General features: G+C 49.6%; 1 protein-coding gene across 1 annotated transcript in view; it reads right to left on the bottom strand.

Annotated features, from left to right (window-relative positions):
- The window catches only part of LOC135903802 (neural cell adhesion molecule 2-like), a gene marked incomplete at its 5' end in the record, with an annotated part of 229,848 nt that extends 206,990 nt beyond the window's left edge, over window positions 1-22,858 (bottom strand). The window contains one exon of the mRNA XM_065434221.1: window positions 22,808-22,858. Within this exon, the coding sequence (XP_065290293.1) occupies window positions 22,808-22,858 (51 nt within the window). The remainder of the gene's footprint in view (window positions 1-22,807) is intronic.
- Between the last annotated feature and the right edge of the window lie 295 nt (window positions 22,859-23,153).

The raw sequence follows: 23,153 nt of genomic DNA, 5'->3' as shown, positions 1-23,153 counted from the left end.
GCAGCAAGCACCCGCAAGGTGAGGGACAGAGGCATTCGATATTTAAAAAAAAAGCTAAAGCACTGTAGTAGCACACAGTGTCATAACAGATCACCACCATCACCGTCTCGAAAGTGCGGGTATACAGGGTGGAAAAATGCCGGTATTTTCTAAGCAGCATTTAGCACACAATCTGTGTAATGCTCTCGTTACGACGAGCGGAACACCTACCACTGACAATCCGCGTTATATTTTTCGCTTTGTTTTGAAGTTGTTTTTTCCTTTTTGTTTTTCAGCCACTTATGTGGCTGAAAAACAAACCACTTCCGGGTTTTCCTGTTCTGTCATTCTGTCACGAGCCGCCAACCGTCCCCCCTGCGTATGTCATCCGCCCTCTCCCACGGAAAGGCCACCTGCCCGGTGGCAACGCTCGCCGCATTCGTTCGCTCGAGGTCAACGGTTTGTCAACGGCTCTTTGTCGCGGAGAAAGACGGAGACAAACAGAAGCAGCGCAGTGCGTCCACATAAGAAAACATTATGGGCGGCTGTCACGGTTGGCGACGGGACCTTCGCTGTCTTGGTCCATGTCTCCTATTCACGGGCTTTTTTGCTGTTATTTTCTTCAACCCGTATTTTTCGATTCTGTATTCCTTGGCTTCCGTGGCTCCCACAGCCTGTCACCGTTGTGCCGCATGAAATACAACCACGACAATCAGAAAATGAGCAACGACGAATAGTCGAGCACGTCGGAGACAGCTCTCGCTCTTTGGACGAAGGCCGACTGCCAGGATTCGTGCCTCCTATATTCGACGCATATATGGAGCGAGTCTGTCCTGCACGGTCGCACGGACCGCTGGCAAATTGGTCCTCAGAAACACTTAAAACGCTAACTTGTTCAAGGTCCACATTTTTACGCACAAATGTCGACGGTGATCTTTTATCTTAAACGATAAAAGCCGCGCAAGTATATGGAGGTTTTTAATATTTCTTGTGAGGCAACCACATCAGCATCACTCGGAGTAAAATTCGTAGGCGCAGGCTGCATGCAACTGCGGCGGGAAGCGTTAAGCATATCAAACATCACATGGTTAACATGGCGCCTGGCTCCGCAGTTGCTCACAGGTTGCGTCTACAAAACCCCGCAGTTCAAAAGCGCCAAGCGCACGAACACATAGTGCCCACCGTGAGCATGCCGCAGTACGGGAACGCAAGGCCGACAGGACCCTGTATTTAAGACCGATGTCCACTACATGCCCTTCGAAATAGTATAGCCAAAACAACCAAGCCCATGCGGCCGTTACAATCAGTTGAGCTCCTACCACTTTTGAAAATGATAATCTGGACGTGTCCGAGCGTCTTTGGAGTAATACCAATTTGTGAACAGAAAAAATGTTTTTTTTTATTTTATTTTTACATAGTCGTTAACAGTTGCTTCTTCAAGCTAAATGGTGTCTTCCCGTCGTTATGTTTTTTTTTTGCAAACCAAAATGCTAGGAAACTATTTGCCGTTCTCATTGTGATAGCAAACGTACACAGCAGAAGCGGGGTCTTTATCAAAATGTTATTTGTAGCTGAGGCGGCAAATAGACCTAAGACGTGTTACTTTTTCTTGTCCATAAAATGCTAGTTGCATGACTGATAAAACGAAATTTTACTGACAAAATTTTAACCATTCAGTTTTTATCGAAACTGCTACAAGATGCTGACATCGTCCGCAGCGATAATTCCGTACGCGCGCATTCAGATACATATTTTTGTTGTTAGTGGACGCTGCTACGTGCATTCTTGCGCTATAACCGCTTCACCATCTTTCCAGTAATTTATAAACACAGACTCATTCATGTGCGTACACATACGCATGGCGCTCTTTGTCCATCCCTCGCCATTGCACCAAGAAAACCTATACACCGTCATTATTATCATCATATATCACGCAAGCACGCATGCACGCGCGCGATCTTACACACTAAGTGACAGTGGGCTTCATCTAGAAAAGCAGACCCTTTGAAAAGGTCGACAGTTGAAAGCGTCTATACGGCTGGACAGCATTTCAGTTGTGCATCTCGAGTGAGACTTGGCTTCAAACAACAGCATCTCTAGCATGAACATTTCTCATTTTTCTTAGCATCTGGCGCGCACGAACTCCGGAAGGACCCGGTTGTCGCGCTCAAAGCGTGCGTTGCGGCGGCTGTACAGTCTTTGTGCGATGTACCAAAGCTGCATCGTTTCTGACAGATGGACTCGCCAGGGAGTGTTTGCGAGGTTCGTGCAAGCACACCTGCAGCTCCCAGGATCTTGAGAAAGGGCGCAAAAACTGTCTGCCTACTTTTCTTTTTCTTGTTGAGAGGTTTGGAGCATCTGGTGCGCGACAGGAGACCGGTAGGCGGCAGGAGCGAGCGGCTAAGCCGATCAAGCACGAGGTGGTCCGAGTACTCTTGACAACCACCATACGTTCTGCGTTCATTGTTTTTGTTTTGTTTTTGTTTTAATGGCACGAAGCTTGGTTTGCTTTGTCCGTACGCCCCTTCCGTTTAGTTTGATTACAAATAACAGAGGTGCTACCGTGTGAGTCACAATGTCGTGCTATATAAGCCGGTTTCCTGGGAAGACGGCTTAACTTGTCTGCAGAGCGAGCAACGCAGTGGCTGAGCTCATGAACGTTGACTTTTTCTTCGCCCTATGGCAAGAGCAAAGTGGAAGGTGTGACGGCGATCTGGCGACGGCGACTTGACGTCGTCGGCGTAGTACGAAGCACCACGGGTTCAAGTATGGTCACAAGGAAAGAATACGGGACCGGCGACTCAGTTTATCCATGATGGGGTCGTGCGATTCTTTGAGACCTGTACCAAACCGAAAAGCGCGACAGGAAGAGCCGGGCGGGTGTTTGCGAGAAGCGCCACGCGTTCGCCGAGCGCCCCTCCAGTCGCACATTATTCCCAAACGTGGGCCTCCCAACTCTCGGCTGCTCCAAGATTCCGCAACTCCGCACCCGGCCCAGGCATGCATAGTATGATGAACTCGCCGTCGCCTTTCCGGGAATCCTTAAGTCTCGGGAGGAACTCGCATCGCGACGGATGCGACGAGGTGTACGTGCCGTAGAGCTCGTTTTTCATCTTACGTTTCCTTTCTGTTTTCGTTTTGTTTCGTCCGTTGAACGTTCACTTACTCTCGACTTGAAAAACGAGGAAAGGTTTTATTCCCTAGTTTGCTTTCCTTCAACGACAGCGCGTGCCGTAAAGCCCATATTCCACGGATATGCACGTTCGTGCGTTACGTGAACTCGGCGGAGTCGTATCGTATTTCCCCGTCCCTCCTTGTCTTGTCTACGAAGAGTGTGCGTGCCACCAGGCGGATATATATATATATATATATATATACACACACACGGGGTGAGAAAGGCAGAAAATTCTGATTTGCCCTGCACTGGAGCAAGGGAAGTGCATACACATGGCCACACACGTGGACACTGCTCGTCGTGTGCTTCGAAATTTGCGGACACGTTCTTTTTATATTTCTTCTTCTTATTATTATTTGAGTTCAAGGACGTGTTGGTGCCTTCATGTGGACGGTGTCGGCTACTCCTCCTAACCAACAGATGTGAAACAAGCGGTGTACTTCAAACAAAGAATGCAGCAAGAATATAGTGACAAGAGTTCTGAAGTCCTCGTACGCATGCACAGCATAAATACACAAAAAACGAATGCGCCTAGATAGTTTACAAAATACTCCTTGCGGAAGTAGGAATTACGACTCTCGTTGGCGGCGTGTTCGAAACAGCACTAACAAACACGCGCATAAATGCCACGGAAATAGGGCAACAAAAGGTATTACGGAATACAGAATATGTGAAACTGGTGAAGAGATTAGTTATCGCCACAAATACAACGTTTGACGTGAACAACGTTACGACAGTAAGATGTAGTAACATTGAGTAGCAGGCTAGAGCGCCTTAGTTCATGGATTTACACGTGAACAAGCGACGCTTTTATACCGCATCAGGACCGACTCCGCGTACACCCCAGCTTGGTTATTCAAGACTGGGCTTCGCGCTTCCCCACTCTGTGTTTTCTGTGGTGACATTGGCGACATCGAACATTTCATTTGGCTGTGCCCTCAGTTTGACACGGAACGAAAAGTAATGGTCGACAACCTACAAAAAAGCGGTCTCACGCACAGGACCTTTGAAGATGTTGTTTTCCCCGGAGGGCCCGCGGCATTGAGGAAGAGAGCGCAACGACTTCTGATAGCCTTCCTGCGAGAGACGGGGCTCATCGACACCTGGTGACACACCACTGATCTGAACTCGAAGGAGGATCAGGCGGAACAATTGCCGGCTATGTATGCCAGGCTAACCCCGCCTGCTTCAACATCACCACCACCACCACCACCACCACGCCTTAGTTCAGGCCGACCTCTCTGCCTTCTTTCAATTAAATTATCTCTCTATCTCTCTAGATAGTCCTGATTCAAAAACATTTCTGCGCTGAATTTATTATGGGCATGTACAGACGTGAAACTTGCACGTTCTTGCCTGAGAATATGAACAAACTGGAAATAAACCCGCATGCGCGTTCAGTCGTAATGCGCTTGCCTGGCACGAATATGATTTTGCGCCGGAGCAAACGGCAATTCTTTTGTTAGTGTTAATTCCTCCGTCTAAACTAAATAACGCTAAAGTGCAGAACCGCTTATGCTACGACTATAATAGCAACGATAAGTACTCAGCGCACCGACTATAGCTATAGGTATTGCAAGTCAAGATACGAGTGAAATTTCCTACTGTCATCACAGGAATACCACTCTTTTGCCTACCCACCTTTGGTCGATGTTAGTAATTTTTCCTTCCCACAATTTGAGTGGCTGGCTTTTCACTCGTGCGTAGGGTAAAGCGTGAAATGTCAATGCTGGAGTTTTGGGCGCCGCGTTCACCGTATAAAATTCGGTCTGTCCGTGCGCTGAAATTTGCCGCCCGGAAAATTGCTGCAGGTATGAGGCAGAGTGGCACGTTTTCGTGTGGTAGCACGAAAATGCTAAAGCTCTCTGCTAATCGCAGTCGAAACAAAGCAGAAGCATGAGACAAGGCAAGAAGACGGGCGATCATAGTGTTCACCTGCAACTAACGTTATTGCGTGCTGCCCACAGAAAATCAACACACTCAAAAGGGAGCAATCTAGATAACTCGACTGCGTGTGATTGTGTATCAAGTGCCACTACCACAACCGTGCACGAGGACATACATAAAAAGAAATGGACCTCTTTATCAAACAGAATAAATGAAGGTAAGCTAACGCATGTTGTGTCCTTTGGTATCATGTATCTTCTGCAAGTTTTTGTTTTTTCGTACAGGGAAGGTAGGGCCTCAGTCTTTAATCTGTTATGGCTGAACTGCATCAAACAGTGGCCTTCGGATGTACACCGATGTCTCAGTACAGATGCGCTTCGCCTCAACAGGCTTATCGGTTAGGCGGTTAACGGTTGTTAAATCTGATAAGGCTTTACCCCAGCGCGTCAACGTGGAACTTTTGAATCCGTCACCACTCATGCTAAAAGAAGTGCGCTATGTGCCTCTTCAGACCATTTGACCGAACGACAATTCAACACAGCCGCGGTCGCAGCACCCAGAACCGAGGCCGGCTTCTGTTGAAGCGATGACAGGAGAAGCATTTCTGGGTTCGTCCGTTATTTTGAAACCGTGAAAATGGGCCGTTCTCTTCATCTTGCTTTCCATCGCGGTTCTTAACTTCCGCCTTTGTGTTCACTTTATGCACGTCTTGACGACCTCCTTCTGCCAACGGGTGCGGCGCGCCTTTGCTTTCGATTCGGTCCCGATTTGATACGATCCGACCTCGACGCAGGAGCGAGGCGGTGCTCCTATTCTGGGAGCACCGCCGACCCCGGACTGTGTTGGCTGTTATATGCACCTGTCGGAGGTTTCCAACACTCCGTGCTGCACAGTGCGACTCCGGGAACGCTCCATCAGTTCTCGATAAAAGGGCCACTGGCACCCCAAGTCCCTATGCGTCAGTCGCTGCGCTGCTTTCCACCCAGTGTTCAAAATGTCGCCGGCATCAGAGCCGTCCCTGTGGATAAGATCACTTGGCCATCGCCACTGTTAGCAGGTGGTGTACACAGATAAGCCAAAGCAGACATTTCACTTTTTCATTTAAGTCCAGATAGGCCAAGACGGCCTTTATTGAAATCTTGAACCAAAATAAAATAAATGCGCGGGCCCGCACCAGTACATATAGCAGGCGCGCCTTCATTGACAGGCCACATGCGCATAAAAGCACCGCGAAATCGCTTAATAGGCAAAACGATGCAAGTATTCCTTGAGGAATTTATCAGCCAAGGCAAGCGGCACAGTTCAGTCACAGTATACCTTCCACTGGGGCTAATGGTCGAGGCCGAAGGACGCATCACGAATGAGACGACGAGCGCAGCTCGCGCGAGGCCAGCTGGCTCACAAATGGCACCCACCTGAATGGCTAGGTTGGCCTTCTTCGGCGTGCCGAAAGAAAAAAAGATAAATTTCTGCGCGATGTCCGAACGAGAGGAAGAGAGAATCCGCTTTTTGTTTCATCGACCAACGAACGCTATGCCGTTTGCATCATCTCTGCAGTAACAAACCGTATAGACTTTCTGACATCCGCCATATTGTTGCGTGGTGGAGGCACTGCAGGACGCCATTTTAAACAGAAACGGAAGTTAAGTCTCATTATGCATCACGTGCCTCAAATTAGGGTAAAACCGGAGGCACGCTAGCAGTAGCCTGATTAAATGTTGTGCATAATGTTTTGATCTGTTCATCTCTTTCGTGCGTCTCGTGCGCGCTACCTTTATTTTTTTATCATTGCTGAATTTATCTGACTGAACAAGTAAACTCACGGCGTAGCGCACGAAAGCGCTGAAAACTGCCGCAGACGCATTCAACGGCGCTCTGCCGAAAGCCAAGCATCGTTGTCAACGAAGTAAGAGCGTTCACATCACTAACGCTTAATTTCCTAGGGGGCTAAGCTCGAGGTCGAGGGATCAAATCCCAACCACGGCGGACGCATACCTATGGCGCCTAAATGCCCGTGTACCGTGCATTGGGTGCATTTTAATAACAGGCCCGGGTGGTCAAAATTAATCCGAAGTCCACCGCTACGGTGTGCCTCATAATCATATCGCGGTTTTAGCACCCGAGATCCTACAATTCAATTTTTTTTTTAGTTTTCTTGGAAGGCAGCGCCCACTAAGCCTATCTGAAATGTTTCATAACCCGCTTTTACGTTGACACTTGAGCCACAGTAATACTTTAGTTGCATGCAGCACGACAATACAACAATGCAACCCGCCCGCGCCACTTTGTTATCGCCAGATACTGAATAATAACGAAAACGGCAACACCCCGCTCAAAAATTCAAACAGTTCTAAGTAATAAGCGACCCATCTTAATAAGCAAGCAGTGTTAAGCGTCGAAGCTCCACTATAAGGCATGCCCATAGTATGGATTCATCCGGTTTGCTGACAAAGTCCACAAAGCTCAATAAGTAAGAAATTAAAAAAAACAGACCTCACAAATATGAGAGAGCATAAGCGATACACGAAACAGTTTACGCAGGCAGTCAACCGAATACACTATCCGGTGCTTGCGTGCCGTTAGAGCAGAAAGCGGAAGTGACTGGCTGATTGTATCACCGAAGGAAGGCTATCACGTACACTACATGCTGCTCACCACCAACGTTAACAAATAGTAAGAGATGTGATACAGAGATTACGACTAAACACACTGCCAGCCGTGATCCCCTGCAAATTGTTTTGGTTAGTGCGACCTGCGTGGCCCTAACGCTTGCATGAGCTCGTTAACCTAACCGCGAATACTTAGCCGCTAGTAAGCAGAACTAGGCCACCACTGCGAGCTCCCAGCTATATATATACACACGTCGAGAAGGAGAAGCCGCATGCATGTTGCACGAAGCAGACCATGCGAGAAGTACGGAATTTTGCACGGAATACGAAGTACGGAATATCTATTTTGAAAACATACTGATTCAGGTATCAGATTAAAAGAAATATGTCCGATTAAATTGAATTTCATGTTTGCTTAACGACAGCTCGATATCAGCAACACGATTACCAAAAAAAAGAAGAAAGAAATAACTCCCGTTATCGTATGCTCTTCGTTTTTATTCTGAAAAAAAAATCTATGCCTTACTTCGGCCCCTGCTGTTTTTGCGGATAGGCTACGTGGCTAGGCGGGCATCAACAGTAAAAAGAAAAGAAACGTTTCAACGAAAGCTTTACTAATTAACAAAAATATGCTAATGAACTTTATAATCAGTCACCTTACGGCACATTTATTTGTGAAACTGAAGCCGATGAGTCGTGATACCATGCATACTTACCAGAAATCCTAAGAATAGTACCACTTTCCATAGATATGCGACCTCAGAAAGTGCTACGAAATACACTGGCGCTGCGGTTAACAGTTTCCTAAAAGCGTGCTAACAGTTGAGGACGATCTTAATATAATTGCACGCCAAAAGGTGCCAGTGATCTTCACGCCAAACTATATTTTGTCATAGTGTCTGTTACCCAACCTGAAGTTGAACCATTTCCCAAGGAGGCAAAATATGTCCAGAAAAAGAATTTGATCATCCGGAATATTGAAGCTAGCACTGGAGAATTTTGGACCAGCCTTAATACCGTACAGAAAAGCCGGATTAAAAATATTTTCCTCCGGCATGGAGAAGCAGGTGTGAAGCGGAGGATCATAGATTATTACCTGTTGGACTGATATGCTAACGCGTAAAAGCTAAACATTATGTTAGCATAAACGTGCAGTTTCGCCTTCGGCAGTGACCCAGAAATTGTGGCATTTTATATGCTGAATAGGGGGTTTCAAATTCGATTCCTGACCGAGATTCCTTAACATCGCCTTCATCCAAGACACGAGATTCGGAGAAAGAAGTCTTAAAATGATTAAAAGTGGACGAACAAGAGATGTTTCCGGAGCTAGTGTTTTTGCAAAGGGCCTTGCCTTTGTAAGGGCTAAAGGGGCAGTAAAGTTTCGCTCGTCGTCTCTTGTCCTTCTTGCTTCTCCGTTAGAACGTGAAGTTCCTCGGACGATGATCGGCAGTTGTTGCTCGAATGCAGACAAGAGGCGATGGAGATCAGATATATTCAAGAAATATTTATAATATATTTACAGAAAAATAAGAAGATAAGATATAAGATAAGAAATATTTACAGGTAAACTTTTGCATATGCATGACAGATAAAACAAATGCATTACAACTTGAACAACTGAGAAACAAAGTCTCACTCTTCGACTGTCTCAAAAGAGCCCAGATACGCTTTAACGTACATGGTACGGAGCCTCACTGATCTATCAGCAATACTGATTCCTGCCCAGTCTGAGGGACAGCATACCGTCCCGGTTATTATAGCTCAAACAGACAACGGAAAAGGGCGACAGGGTCGTTGGCCCATCCCACAGATGTAGTTGGCAATGAGAGTTAAAGGTTTGTTAAGCACTAATCCAAAGGGATGGGCTTACTCTTAAAAGCAAACATATTGAAAAACAAAACAGTTTTCCTTCTTCTTAAAACTCGGTTCCCCTCTCCCAGTTTTGCGTAGTCAGTGACGGCCCCAGCAAAACACGCCAGGCTCGCATAATTAATTTCTAGGCCACCTCCAACCTCGGTGGCGTCTCTAACCGGCAAATGTCTCGGAAGCCGGGGCTTCGACACCGCGTACGGCAGCGACACTCAAGGTTTGTCCGTGTGGGAGAATTATGACCGTCCATGGCATCCGAACTTATTGTCTACAAGACGACGTTCTCCGAATGCGCTACTCACATGTGCACCGCATCTCTACAGCGCACACTGTAAATCGTCATTCGACACCAGGCGGGCTTTTCTCAGCACTCAACAACAAAGCCCGACGGCTGCCTGCCGGACGCGTAGGGACCTCCGCTCCGTACTAGCATCATGCGGTCAATGTTGCTAGGCCACTCTAAACCTCGGCGGCGTCTCCAGCCAGCCAGGGACTCGTGAGCCGGCACCAGAACATCGCGTACAGCTGTGTGTGGACCTATTATGGCCGTCGGCGTAATTCAAACTCAGTGCGCACAATACCGCGTTCTTCGAGTCCGCACCGCGCCCCGCTGGCGCGCGCCGTGACTCGTCACCCGACACCACGCGAGACTTCTGACACCTCACAAAGCACAAACGGTTGCCCCTCGGACGTGTAGGGGAGAGGACCCCTTCTCTATACACAACGCACGTGAGCGACTCGCGACACATGGGAAGTACACATACAATCAATTCGGCCTTACATGGACTTCTTAAAGGACAAGGGGACTCGGCCTGACGAAGATTAATATCAAAATTTTAGTTTAGGAGACACCGCGGTGCACGGCAATCCCATCGACCCAGCGCATGATGCGGGATCGAGTGCTTATGCCTTGGCGAAGTGGCTGGCCGCCCGAATGACTGAATGAAAGCACCGGCATTGCCCGATAACTTGGGTAAACTCAGAGGCTCGGAAGTTCTCGTAACAGCCATCGCTCCGAAGTGTTTCGCGGTCGAGCAACATTTCCGTGGGTCAGGGCGTGCGTTCGGACGGCGCACGCAGAGTGACGGCAGCTTGCCCTGGTCGCCGACCCTCCACGCCTGCACAGTGGGCGGGTGGCGGCAGTGCGCGAACCGCGTCACACTGTCTAGCCACGAGGACCAGGAGGAGGTGGGGCACGCCGGGGCTCGAGTTATAAATTGTACTCTCGCTGCGGGCGCGCGTGCTTGCACGCGGAGCAGAACGTTGCATTTCGCTCGTCGTCACGGTGAGAGGATGTTGCTCATTCCACAGGCTTCCGCGACGCGGCATGTAAGCGCCCTTAATTGCCACGGAGCCTTTTTTTTTTCATTTCGCTTTTGCTGGCGCATGTATCAGGAGGAGTTGGTATATTATGCACCCGCGCCCCGTTTGCTCCTACGTGCGGCCTTGCTGCAAACGCCGCGAATATACGCGCGTTTAAACCTACATTCTTCCTAGAGTGACGTGGATTTTGAGCGCGCTTCATGCAGTTTTGTCAGCCTGTCACAAGTACAAGCATTATCACGCACTCTTTTCAGAAATAACTATCGACAAAAAAAAGGCGATTTGTCGCTAAAGAGCAGCTTTCGTGTCGTTGTGATAATCATCTTTCCTTCATTGCCGTCGTGGTTATCGATTTCGTTGTCACAGCTGTCACCAGGCCAGCAAACACTTTCTCGGATACCTTCCGCGCTTCCGTTTTGTTGAAGCAACATTTTTCTCAACTTCAACACGGAGCTGACATTTCTAACACGTCATTGCAGGTCGTAGCGGTAGTGCGCGTTAAAGACCTGAATTAATAAATCGAAAAATTATGTTGAGGTATTAAGATATGTATGCGCAATTGTTTTTTTCTAAAACTACTACAACATAACGCACAGAAACAGCGTCGAAACAGAATGTCCATTAAATCTCATAAAACATTACGCCAAGTCAAAAGATGTCCAGACCATTTGCGCCACGAATAAGAACAATTTTTTCGCGCTCTGTACAGAAAGCGGCAAATATTCTGTTTATCGTAATCGACCTCTGGTACAGGCAGCGCACGGATAGCTTTGGGATGACGAATGTATCCTGGCCATTCCTGTGCATGGAAACATTCCTCAATTCCCCTCATTACAAGGAAGGAGATGGTAGCATCAAGTAGTTTTGTCGCGTGAACATTCGTTCGCAGCCGAGGGTCATAAAGAACGTCAATCTGCAGATATCCGTTGTGAGTATATATGTTCATCCAAAGCCGACGCTAGGGACAGTTTAATACCACCAAAAAAGAACAAGGCCGGCGATAAGTTGGTGTGATCAGTGACAGGTCGCCCGTACGACCAGCTTTAGTGCGTGCTAGACACTGGCTTCTGTTGAATGCTCTGTCGCGGGTGCGCTTTGGGATTCAATAAAGAATCAGCAGCAGCGATCACGGAGCCGATACAGCACTTGAAAGGGATGCTTTAAGCGAGAATTCACGAGCATGTCAAATCTGTCAGCTTGCCACCTGACAATGATTATTTGCCCCACCACTGCTCTACGCCCAGACCAATAGCCTGGTATTTGCCAATAAAGCCGGAATGGAGGGGGCTCGGTGGGGGATAAGTTGCGGTTTATACTCTCAGTCGCACCCGCCAGCCCCTGCTTTCTCTTTTGACGTCACAACCTGCCCAAAACTTGCACCGCCGGCACTAAGAGTCTTTCACTTAAGGGCTATTTCCACTAATCTGATCCATGGTGCTTGTAGGAAGGGTAAACTGGCATCCAGCTGGAGAGGTTGTAAGCAGCCTGCTTACAGCATTTTTCTTACCGGCGAAACAGTAATTTGCTTTAATGTAAGAAATGATAGACAACCAAAAGGAGACTTTAGCACGCGTTTGGCACTCACACATACTTCCACGAGAAAAAAGAAATAAAAATAAAACGACAACGAACGCGAGTCACTGTACATAACCACGTCCCCCCTGTTTTACGCACACACCTGTGAAAATAAAACAAGTCTAACGGCAGTAAAAGCAGTCACTTCAATGCGAGTACCAACGGCCCACAGCCCGACCATAGGCATACTAAGAAAATTTTTCTATTTGCCCAAGGAGCCCACCAAAACCGGGCGCAGGGAACCCTTTGCCTCGAAGACGAGGTTACGGCCGCTGGATTTAAAAAGAACGAAAGAAAGAAAGAAAGAAAGAAAGAAAGAAAGAAAGAAAGAAAGAAAGAAAGGGAGCGAGGAGGCGGTCAGTGTATGGAGTATGAGAAACGGCGGCGAGGCAGAAAAGGTAGAACACGACAAGAGGAGGAACGAGAGACGGGCGGGGCCGCGGTCACGTTTCGGGGCGCGTCCAATCGCGCCTCCCTTGCCTCTCGTCTGGCCGGGTGTGGCGCGAGCACGAGCGCGCGCGGCCTCGCCGCAGCGGCACGCTCGTGCAGCGACGCACACGTTTGCACTGGCAGGCGGGTGCTTCTCCGCAATACCTGCGCGGTCAGCGGGCCAGCCGCACTCGCAGCAGAGTTACAGCGGTTGTTTCGTTCGGGCATTGAGACGGTCATAATTATAAGGTTGCACGGGAGGGCCAGTGTCGCCACCCGTTATATCGGGTTCATCTAACCTTGCTATATGTAAGACGCGTAAACAGACCATTTTAATGAGCATTCATTCACAGCTTAGAGAATACCATGAAAACCCAAGAAAGAAAAAACAGGGGGGTCTCGCTGATGGCCTAGCTAATGCATACCTAACTACATACGTCAAGATGCGTTTTTTTTTTTTCGGTGGTAGAGAGCTTTAGAAAACTTCCTGTGGCAGAAACCCAATTTAAATGATTAAGCTGGAACTGCCAATGAGGAGGACATTACTTGCATTAGAAATCAAAATGAGTGATTGAAGAATGAACACACTATCACTCATTAAGTTTTACCTAATTACGTCACATACTGCCATTTACTGATTGCAGCAAGTGAGCTTGCGAGGTATATTCACTTGTAAACAATTCGGAGAATGACGCCGGTTTGTAAGTATGCGCCGCCAAACTTGCCGTAAGACTACACTGCTGTGCTTCTTAGCCGATGCTTTGCTTTTGCTTTGCTGTGCTTTTTTAGAAAACGCCGTTTTATGCATTGAAGCACAAGATATTACTGGAACAACGATATACTGGTTCGCGCACTTTGGGAATTAATATCTCGAAACTGGTGTTGTCCTGAGTATTCGTTCCAAGTGGATGCGTCTTGAGCACGCAACAGCTACAATTCTTAGCTCGCAATATGTGCCGTAAGGTAACTCGATTAGAAGGTACTTCCAGAAATTTAGTTAATTGGTCGATTAGGCATTCCAATTTCGTGAAAGTAGTGTCCACCTTTTCGAGAATTCCAGCTCAAGGACTAAGAACAGCTATCTGGCACCGGCAATTTTTAAAATTATTCTTTATCTGCGCATCTCAGCACGCACAACGCATGTGCGTCTACTGAAGTCATTACTTTCGGTACGGGTACAGTTGTAGTCGACATCTCATATATTTGTTTGTTTAGGTTGTACTCTGCTTCGACTTTGCAAAGCGTGTGCATGCATGCACGCGAAACAAGCGCGAGCGGAGGATTGTTTCGTGCCCATGACGTCGTGTTTTTGTTTTTCTTCCGGCGGTGCAACTTCGCCTTCTTTAATGTCGTTTTTTTTTTATTCGCGCTTCGCTGCTGCATCTGCGCTCGCTCGCGACGAGAAAAACAGACCAACTGTACATCTTCGCGAAGTGAACACCGCACTCGCGTCGTGTTGGTCACTCCTCTTCATTTGGTCTGTCTGCGTCGAGCTCGATTTAGCCCCGACAAGCGATCCTTCTTCATTCCTCTTACTTTTCGACGTGATAGCACGACACGCACGACTGTATACCTCCTCGAAGTACTAACATTAATGTGTGGCTTCTCTTTCTTTTTTTCTTGTTCATAGATTCTATGCGGGCGCTAATAGCGCAGTGCATCCGTATAGCACCAGCACGGAATGTCGAACACGACACTTTTCTGATATAATATATACCCTCCATACGAGGACTCGGCCGACAGACCTACGCTTATTTATCTGGAACTTTGCTACACGCTGTAACACAAACAATTCCTGCTTGAGCGATCTTCTGAATGATCAGGAGCGTCGTAGGCTACGTTTGTGGCCCTTCACGTATATAGCACGCCCAAAGCAACGGAATGGAGTAAATGCGTCGCCATTTTCTATACCAGCGCGAAAAGAATGCGTCTACAGTTGTTTGTCATCTACTTCGGCGCACGTTCGCAATACCCTTCATCAGTTCCTCCGTGAATAACGCACGTCGGGGCTACTACAGCTGGACTGCACGCGGTAGTTGTGTGCAGTACAGTGGAACCAAGATGCAACAGTTTTCTTGTAGCTAAGCCTGTCTCGCAGACAGGGAAGACAGTGGCTGCCGTAGCGAGAAACGCGAGCCAGAAATGCAGCTACGGCGGTTCATTACGTCAGATTTGCGAATTTCCAAGTAAAATGAAAAAAAAAAACGTGAAATGCTTTCTTTTATCTATGAATATGCGATGCTAACGGACATGTTCCAACCCCCTTTCGAGGTGTGTCATTTACTTCGACAATCGTGAGGGGCATAGCACCATTCGAGCTTTGTTTTTTCATGCGTTCCCGCTCGTGAGAGAGAGAGAGAGAGCGAACATCTTATCAGCACTCTCGAGCGCCCTAACCATGACAGACCCGAAAGGTGGAGCAATAAGAAAACGAAACTGCCAATGCACACAAAGAAAAGAAGGCAACACGAAGGCGGAAATTACCTCCTGCCCTGAAGGAAGGCGGCTAAAGATGTATAATACCCCTAGCGCACGGACGAGCTAAACTCCTTTGAAGTACACACTTTTACGCTGAAGGATCCTTTATTAAAAGGAGTTTCGCCGCTGAACCACGGTATGGCGCGGCCTCCTTTGTGTGTGTTCAGTACGCAACGTAACAAAGCACATGGCACTGCTTCGATACTGAAACTGACAAGACGTTAAAGAATAGCGTATCCGGTCAAATTGCATCTAACTATAAATTATGCTATCAAGCCCTAAAATTATTAATAAGGCCCGTTGCGTTTCATCAAGTTTTGGGTCGCTGAAGAGCGGCGCACAAGGTTAACCCTCCAGGGCCATAGTGGAGTTTAGATGCCTCCCCTTCCACAGGGAACTTGCACCCTAAAGGAAAAACTATTCTTTTTGCCCCCCTCCCCTGCGTGAACGACTTCCAGGTAAATGTTCCCAAGTCCAAAGGCCTGCGAAGTGCCCATGTGTCAGGGGTATGAAACACGGTATCAACGAAGTATTTTAGAGCGAAGCTGGTAAGGGCTACTTCCCCACTATCGTGTACGCGTGTAGAAAAAAATCCCGAAGATGGTGCAATACCGGGCCGACCCGCGGCGGAAGTGTCGGAGGCGTTAAGCAGTCCCCATACGTGGGCCGATCCCGAAGATACTGCAATGCCAGGTCAATCTGTGGTGGAGGTGAAGTAGGCGTTAAACACTTCCCACACGTGGGCCGATCCCGAAGATAGTGTAATGCCGGGCCGACCCGCGGCGGAGGTGCACTTCTCTATTAGGGGGCTCACATACACAGCTTCGCTGGTCATCTTTCTTCACAGAGTGAAAGGGCACTGATATTTCTTTTTCTTCGTTGAGTTAGTTGCAGGTTCAGATTAAGTGCAACTGTTTCTTGTTTTTCGCGGAAAATAAACGACGGTCCGCAATAACGGGGCACAGTTTCTTCATAAGGATGCCGATTATCACTGGATGCTCTCAACTGCAACATAACGACCAGGACCATGGCAGTACAAGGATTTTTGAACCTCTGCTCCCTCCACCGTGCTTCGCCCGCAGTTAAACCGCTACGTACCTTGGTATCCCGAAGAGCACAAAAAAAAAAGCTTGCTCGGACTCACGACCGAGCAAGCTAGCCATGACATCGTCTGCCCCAACGCAACACAAAATATTATCGTCCTCAGCACCGCGTCTCGCGATAACGCAGATGCTTATCTAAAAATGAATTGCATCACCCTGGGCATCAAGCAATACGAACTCAGCACTTACGAAGCCGCACCGCACGCCACGTGTAAGGGTGTCGTACGTCAAATTGATGTGTCGGAGAGCCAGGCCGACCTGGACAGAAGCATTCTCAACGAGAGAAATCCGTTAGCCCTGGGAGCCAAGCGCATCAAGAATAGCGAAACGGTAGTCATCGTTTTCGACGGCTACAAGGTCCCCAACTTCGTATTCTACGGCTCGGCGCTAGTCAAGTGTTCCTTGTACCTCAGGCAGCACGACTGCTGCTATGCCTGTGGTAGACTAGGCCACAGAGCCGACGTCTGCCCAGCGCCGGAAGACAAGCTATGCAGGAAATGTGGGGCCAACAACCCCGACGACAACCACACCTGCTCGCCTACTTGCAGCCTCTGCGGGGGCCCGCACGCCACAGCGGACAAGATTTGCAAGCAAAGGTTCCAACTCCCGTACATCGTTCGGCGGAGGAGAAGGGAAAGAAATGCGGAATCCAGGAAGCGAGACCCGTCACCAGCGCTGACAAGCGCCGACAGCGAACCAGCTAGAACATCGAGCAGGCGCTCCCGCTCGAGAAGCCGCTCGAGGTCCAGCTGTTCCCGGTCCAGGTCCAGGAGCCGTTCCAGGTCCAGGTCCCGCTGCCGCTCCAGATCGGGAAGCCACTCCCGGGGCCCACAGAACAGGGTCCGGTTCGAGGAGCCAGCCGGTGCTGGGAAACAAGGCGCCACTTGGGCAGACAGGGTGCGGAGTGGAGGAAGAACTGCCGTAAAGGTAACTGGGGGTGCGGCGCCAGAGCATGGTTCGTCGGAAATAGCTCAGCTTAGAAAAGAAAATGCCGAGATGCGCAGCATAATCGAGTTAATGCGAGCCGAAATAGCAGAGCTCAGAAAGGCTAATCAACCTCACCACGCCCCAGTCCCTAGTTCAACCCCCTCAGGAATCCCTTCGGCGACCCCCTCTCCCCAAACCCCTCGGGGACCTCACGCCGTTCCAGTCCCTAGTTCATCCCCTTCGGGGACCCCCTCTCCCCAAGCCGCAGACGTTCCCATGGTTGTGGATGCGAGCCACTCGGGCAACCCAGCCAAAAGAAAGGCCGTTCCCAGCATGCCCGAAAATGTACCGGCTAAAGCCAAGTCCGAAGTCAGAGAAATGTTGAATTCAATCTGCTACGAGATCAAGAAGATTACCGAACGACTATCTGCAGTGGATCAGCGACTCTTGGTCGTGGATCAGAAGTTAGACGCACAAAATGTCAAAATTCAATGCTTAGAAAACAGAATGCCAGAGATAGAGTCCAAGGTGCAGCAAATGGACATCATGACGTCAACCCACGTACGTCCAGTTTACTTCACGGATGGCGCGTTGGTACCTACGCCGCCACCACTGCACATTCCCGGACCGATTAATAGAACCACCTCCCTCGAGACCCTAGTAGCAACGCCGGAAGGCGCTCTATACAGCAAGGATGGCGCCACACACCCAATTTAGGATTTGGCAGTGGAACTGCAGGGGGCTCCGCCATAAAAGATGCACCCTGCAGCAGTTTGTTCGCACTCACAAAGAAAAGCCACATGTTATATTATTGCAAGAAACGATGACTGATCAGGTTTCACTCCAGGGATACAAAGCTCTTACTCTCCGTGGGAATGGCAGAGGAATCTGCACATTAGTCAGCAACAAGTTCACTTTCGTCGCACACGATCTAGGGGTCCGGGCTAGCAAGACGGAGACCTCCCTAGTAGAAGTCATCCCAAGCCAATCCAATACCTCTAGCATTTTTATACTTAACGTATATAGCAGCCCGAGCGATCACAGACAACGTTTCAAAACCATCATCACTAGGGCAACGAAACTCGCCGGAAACTCTCCCCTGGTTGTGGCCGGCGATTTCAACGCCCCCTTTCACGCGTGGAACTACACGCACGACACGGTCAAGGGCAGAAGCCTGTGGCAGGAGGCGGGAGGTGCGGGACTCTCTCTATTGACGGACCCAGCCTTTCCCACCAGACGGGGCACCTCCTCGACCAGGGACTCTGTCCCGGATCTCGCCTTTGTTAAAAACGCTGGCTCAGCCATGTGGTCGAATCTACCCATAGACCTCGGTAGTGATCACTACATCACGGTCACCAGCTTACAAGTGGAGCAGAAAAGAAAGAAGGCGTTCTCGGTGCCTGACTGGGACAAATTCCGTGAGGTTCGCAAGGCCCGCGCCGCCCGTGGAGAAAAGCCAGAGAGTCTCGTCCAGTGGTGCGCACTAATTCTGCAAGATGTCTGCTCCACCACCAAAACCATAGAGACGGATCTACAGACAGACAAAATGGATAGCAGGCTAGCACACCTTCTCGAGGCTAAGCAATCACTTCTCGAGAGGTGGAAAAGCCAACGCTTGAATCGCAAGCTCAGAAAAAAAGATAGCCGAGATCAACAAGCAGATCGACGAGCACTGCCAAGCCCTGTCTAGGCAGCAATGGGACGAAATTTGCAATTCAATCGACGGGCAGATGCGCACGGAAGGGAAGTGGAATCTTCTCAAACATTTGCTCGACGACTCCGGCACCAAGTCAAACCAGAGAAGTGTCCTCGCTAAAGCGCTCCACGAAGCCAAGAAGTCGTCTTCGGAAAAGGACATGCTGGAGATGTTGGCTAAGAAGTACCTGCCGCTCAAAACTGTGGCCGATGAGGCGGCATACCCGGTATACAAAGGGAAGCCGAACTCCGCGCTGGACGAGCCTTTCAAAATCAGTGAAATCCGCCGCGCCCTACACGACCTCAATGGTAGGTCAGCACCCGGCCCGGATCACATTAACAACAAGGCTCTCAGAAACCTTGAGGACGCATCGATCGAGTTTCTTACAGATGAGATAAATCGGACTTGGGAGCAGGGAATTGTACCTGAAGAATGGATGTTGGCGAAGATCATACTAATCCCAAAGCCCGGTAAACCGCCGAGCCTGGACAACCTCCGCCCAATCTCACTGACGTCATGTGTAGGGAAGGTGGCCGAGCACGCCATCCATAACAGAATTGCCGAGTATATCGAGACCAACGACCTTTTCCCTCACAACATGATAGGTTTCAGGCCAGGCCTCTCCACTCAGGACGCCATGAAGCTTATCAAGATCCAAATCCTGGAACGCTGCACTCGGGACACGAGAGCCATCCTTGGTTTGGACCTGGAGAAGGCCTTTGATAACATCCGTCACGAGTTCGTCCTCGACGCCATCTCCAAGCTCGACCTGGGCTCGTCCTTCCATGCCTTCGTCAGGTCTTTCTTGAGCAAACGATGCACCATCCTCAAGGCTGGAGATTTGGAATCGGACACAATGGAGCTGAGTAGAAGAGGCACCCCCCAGGGATCAGTCATCTCACCACTCCTCTTCAACATTGCAATGGTTGACCTCTCAAGGTATCTAGGCAAGGTCCAGGGCATCGGTCACACGATCTACGCGGATGACATCACTGTCTGGTGCGCGGGTGGCAGTGACGGACAAATCGAAGCCGCTCTCCAGGAAGCTGTCGACACTACAGAGCGCTTTCTAACCAACACGGGACTCCGGTGCTCCCCAAAGAAATCGGAGCTCCTTCTCTACAGCCCAAGTAGAAAGGGCCGCAAGCCACAGAACTGGAACCCCCCCCCCCCCTGAAATTGACATTAATCTCTACACCAGTAGCGGAGATCCCATTCCCAAAGTCGCGTCCATTCGAATCTTGGGAATGACACTCGAAGGGACAGGCACAAATAGCATCACCATTCACAAATTAGCAAAGAAGACGGATAGCGTCATCGGTCTAATCAGGCGGGTAGCTAACAGAAGGAGAGGGCTGAGCGAAGAGAATCTGTTAAGGCTAGTCCACGCTTTCTTGTTGTGCCATTTTACGTACGTAGCGGCCATGCACGTCTGGAAGAGGGCCGAGCGAGACAAACTAAATGCCATGATAAGGAGGGGGATCAAGAGCGCGCTCGGACTACCAAACTACACACGCACCGACCGACTCCTGCAGTTGGGTATTCATAATACCCTGGAAGAGATTGCAGAAGCACAAGAAAGGGCACAGATTCTCAGGCTCTCCGGCACCAGGGCGGGCAGACGACTCCTAACTGAGATGGGCGTCCCCCCGGCCACTGTCGAAGACGCCTACCAAGGCCTACCGAAAGAGCAGAAAGATAACATCATCATATCGCCCGCCCCGCGCAATATGCATCCCCAGCGCAACGTAGAAAGAAGGAAGGCCAGAGCGGTGGCGCTTCTACGCCGCGCAACAGAACTCCCTGGCGGCAGCTGCTTCGTTGACGCGGCCCAGTATGGCAACAGCGACAATTTCACGGTAGTGTCAATCAACCACAGGGGTTCGACCGTTAACGCGGCTTCGGTACGAAGCACGTCGTCGCGTGCGGCGGAGCAAGTGGCCATTGCCTTGGCCCTCCTGGATGACGGACATGCCAATATCTTCAGCGACTCCAGGGCAGCCATCCGCGCCTTCAGCGTTGGCGCCGTGTGTAAGGAAGCCTGTCGCATCCTCGACGGCAAAACCATCACCACCCACACTCTCACGTGGTTCCCCGCTCACATGGGATCCATCACGGGTGGCCCCAGAAACCTCAACGAGCTGGCCCACTCCAAGGCGCGAGGTCTCACTTTCCGCGACCATGGAGAACGCCAACGCCGGCCCGCAGCGGTGGAGAATAGAGATCAACCGACCACATATAACGAAATTGCGCAGCACTTTTATCTCGGCAGGAGAGAGTTTCCCCTTCCACACAAGAAGTTAAATAGAGCGCAGGCATTGACCCTCAGATTACTGCAAACAGGCTCATATCCCAGCCTGGCTTTATTCCACAAAATTTATCCCGACACCTATGCCACTAGTTCTTGCAGGCATTGCAATGACATCGCTAGCCTAGATCATATGCTCTGGCGTTGCCCCTCGTTACGAGGCACAGAAGAAATCAATGAAGACGAGTGGCTCTCCGCTATCAAGAGCCCTGATGCCGGGGTGCAACTATGGGCTGTCCAGAGGGCCCACGATGCGGCGGTCGGGCAGGGCCTGGCTGTCCCAACGTGGGAGCGGCCCGCAGCGCGCTGAGTCGCGTACCTCAGGACCTTATTAAAGTTTCGCATCCATCCATCCATTTGACGTTTTCTGCTGCGGAGCCCGACAATTGTGCCCGCATCGTTCACAGACAGCTGTGCTTTCATTTTCACGAAAATCGCTTTAAACTAAATTGGTTAACTCGTTTTCTTGTCGGAGCAGAGGCTTTGCGCTGCTTAGCCTGTATCAAGGCTAAGGACGATGATGCAGGGCAAACTGCCGAATTAAAAATAAAGATATCGTTATTTGTTTTTCTCTTTCTCTTGAAGTGCTAAAGCACGCGCCGGTATTCTGATTGCACGCCTGCACGTGCGTGGCGTCCTCCATCAGCAACATTGTGTCTGCACCTGTTCGCAATCAACTTCATCAACGCCACTCAGCCACGACAGGAACTGAAGAGGGTGTTCTTACCAAAGTAAAATAAATAAAAGATACAAAAAAGTGGATTCCCGCGCTCGGAAAACCGCGCCCGAAGCACGTGCCCTTCATACCTGGCACTGAGCCAACCACAACAGCACACTGCCGCGCGGTATGATAAGAAGTCGGCGGAAGAACAACGACGCGCGCAGAAAGGCTTCTCAGGGTTGATTATTTCTGTCCAGAGAGAAAAAGAAAACGGAAAACGGTACGGGGCTCCTATGCGTTAAGTCTCGGAGGTAAGCGTCGTAGCCCGACCCATTTCTCATTGTGGCGAAACCATTCCGCGACAGGCAAGCGCGCTCGTTCTTTGATGACGCATCCTCGGCCGAGCTCTGCCGGCTCTGTCTCCGCTTGCCACTATTCCTTACTTCTTTCACTCCTCTTTACATTCCTTTTCTTCTGGCTACAGACCACCGCGCAAGTGACACGGCAGCTTAACTTTCTCTCTGCTCCTCTCTGCTCCACCCAATCGTTTTTACTCTCAACGAGCTTTTATCTCTTAATGTTTTCCCTGCCCGCCCTTTACTGGTCCCCACGAAGTCAAAACGATTGGCCGCTTCCGCATCGTCATCCGCTGGGGACTCTCGAGAACCTTGCAGCACTGAACAAGTTAACCGGTGCACCCTGAGACGATCACCAACACCACAACAAAAGTAGCGCTATATTTTGAGACCGCGTGTAGATAAGTGACTACTCAAAGCGCACGCACTCACCACAGCACTTGCATCAGGCCATGCCTTCGGCACCGTCACTTGCTCGTCATTTTAGGCGACGTAGTCATGGGCGATGATTTGGCGTTGCGGAAGCTACGGCATGTGGCGACGCGGTTACCAGTACCAAAAAAAAAAATATTAAACAAGAAATAGTTCCTAATTTTAACTGTTCTTGCAGGGCACATTTCTAACTATTCAAAGCACATAACCTCACATCGTCATTTCAACACTGCAGTGGGACGCCACGGTTTCGTTCTGTCCTCTGCTTTCCGCTCTTCAGTGGGAACGACACAGCCGCGGGTATGTAGTGGACGGCGGTGGACAACGGTGCATTGACAACCTGCGC

Source organism: Dermacentor albipictus, chromosome 4, assembly GCF_038994185.2.
Source record: "Dermacentor albipictus isolate Rhodes 1998 colony chromosome 4, USDA_Dalb.pri_finalv2, whole genome shotgun sequence".
NCBI lineage: Eukaryota > Metazoa > Arthropoda > Arachnida > Ixodida > Ixodidae > Dermacentor > Dermacentor albipictus.
This window is presented reverse-complemented; position numbering and strand designations above follow the sequence as displayed.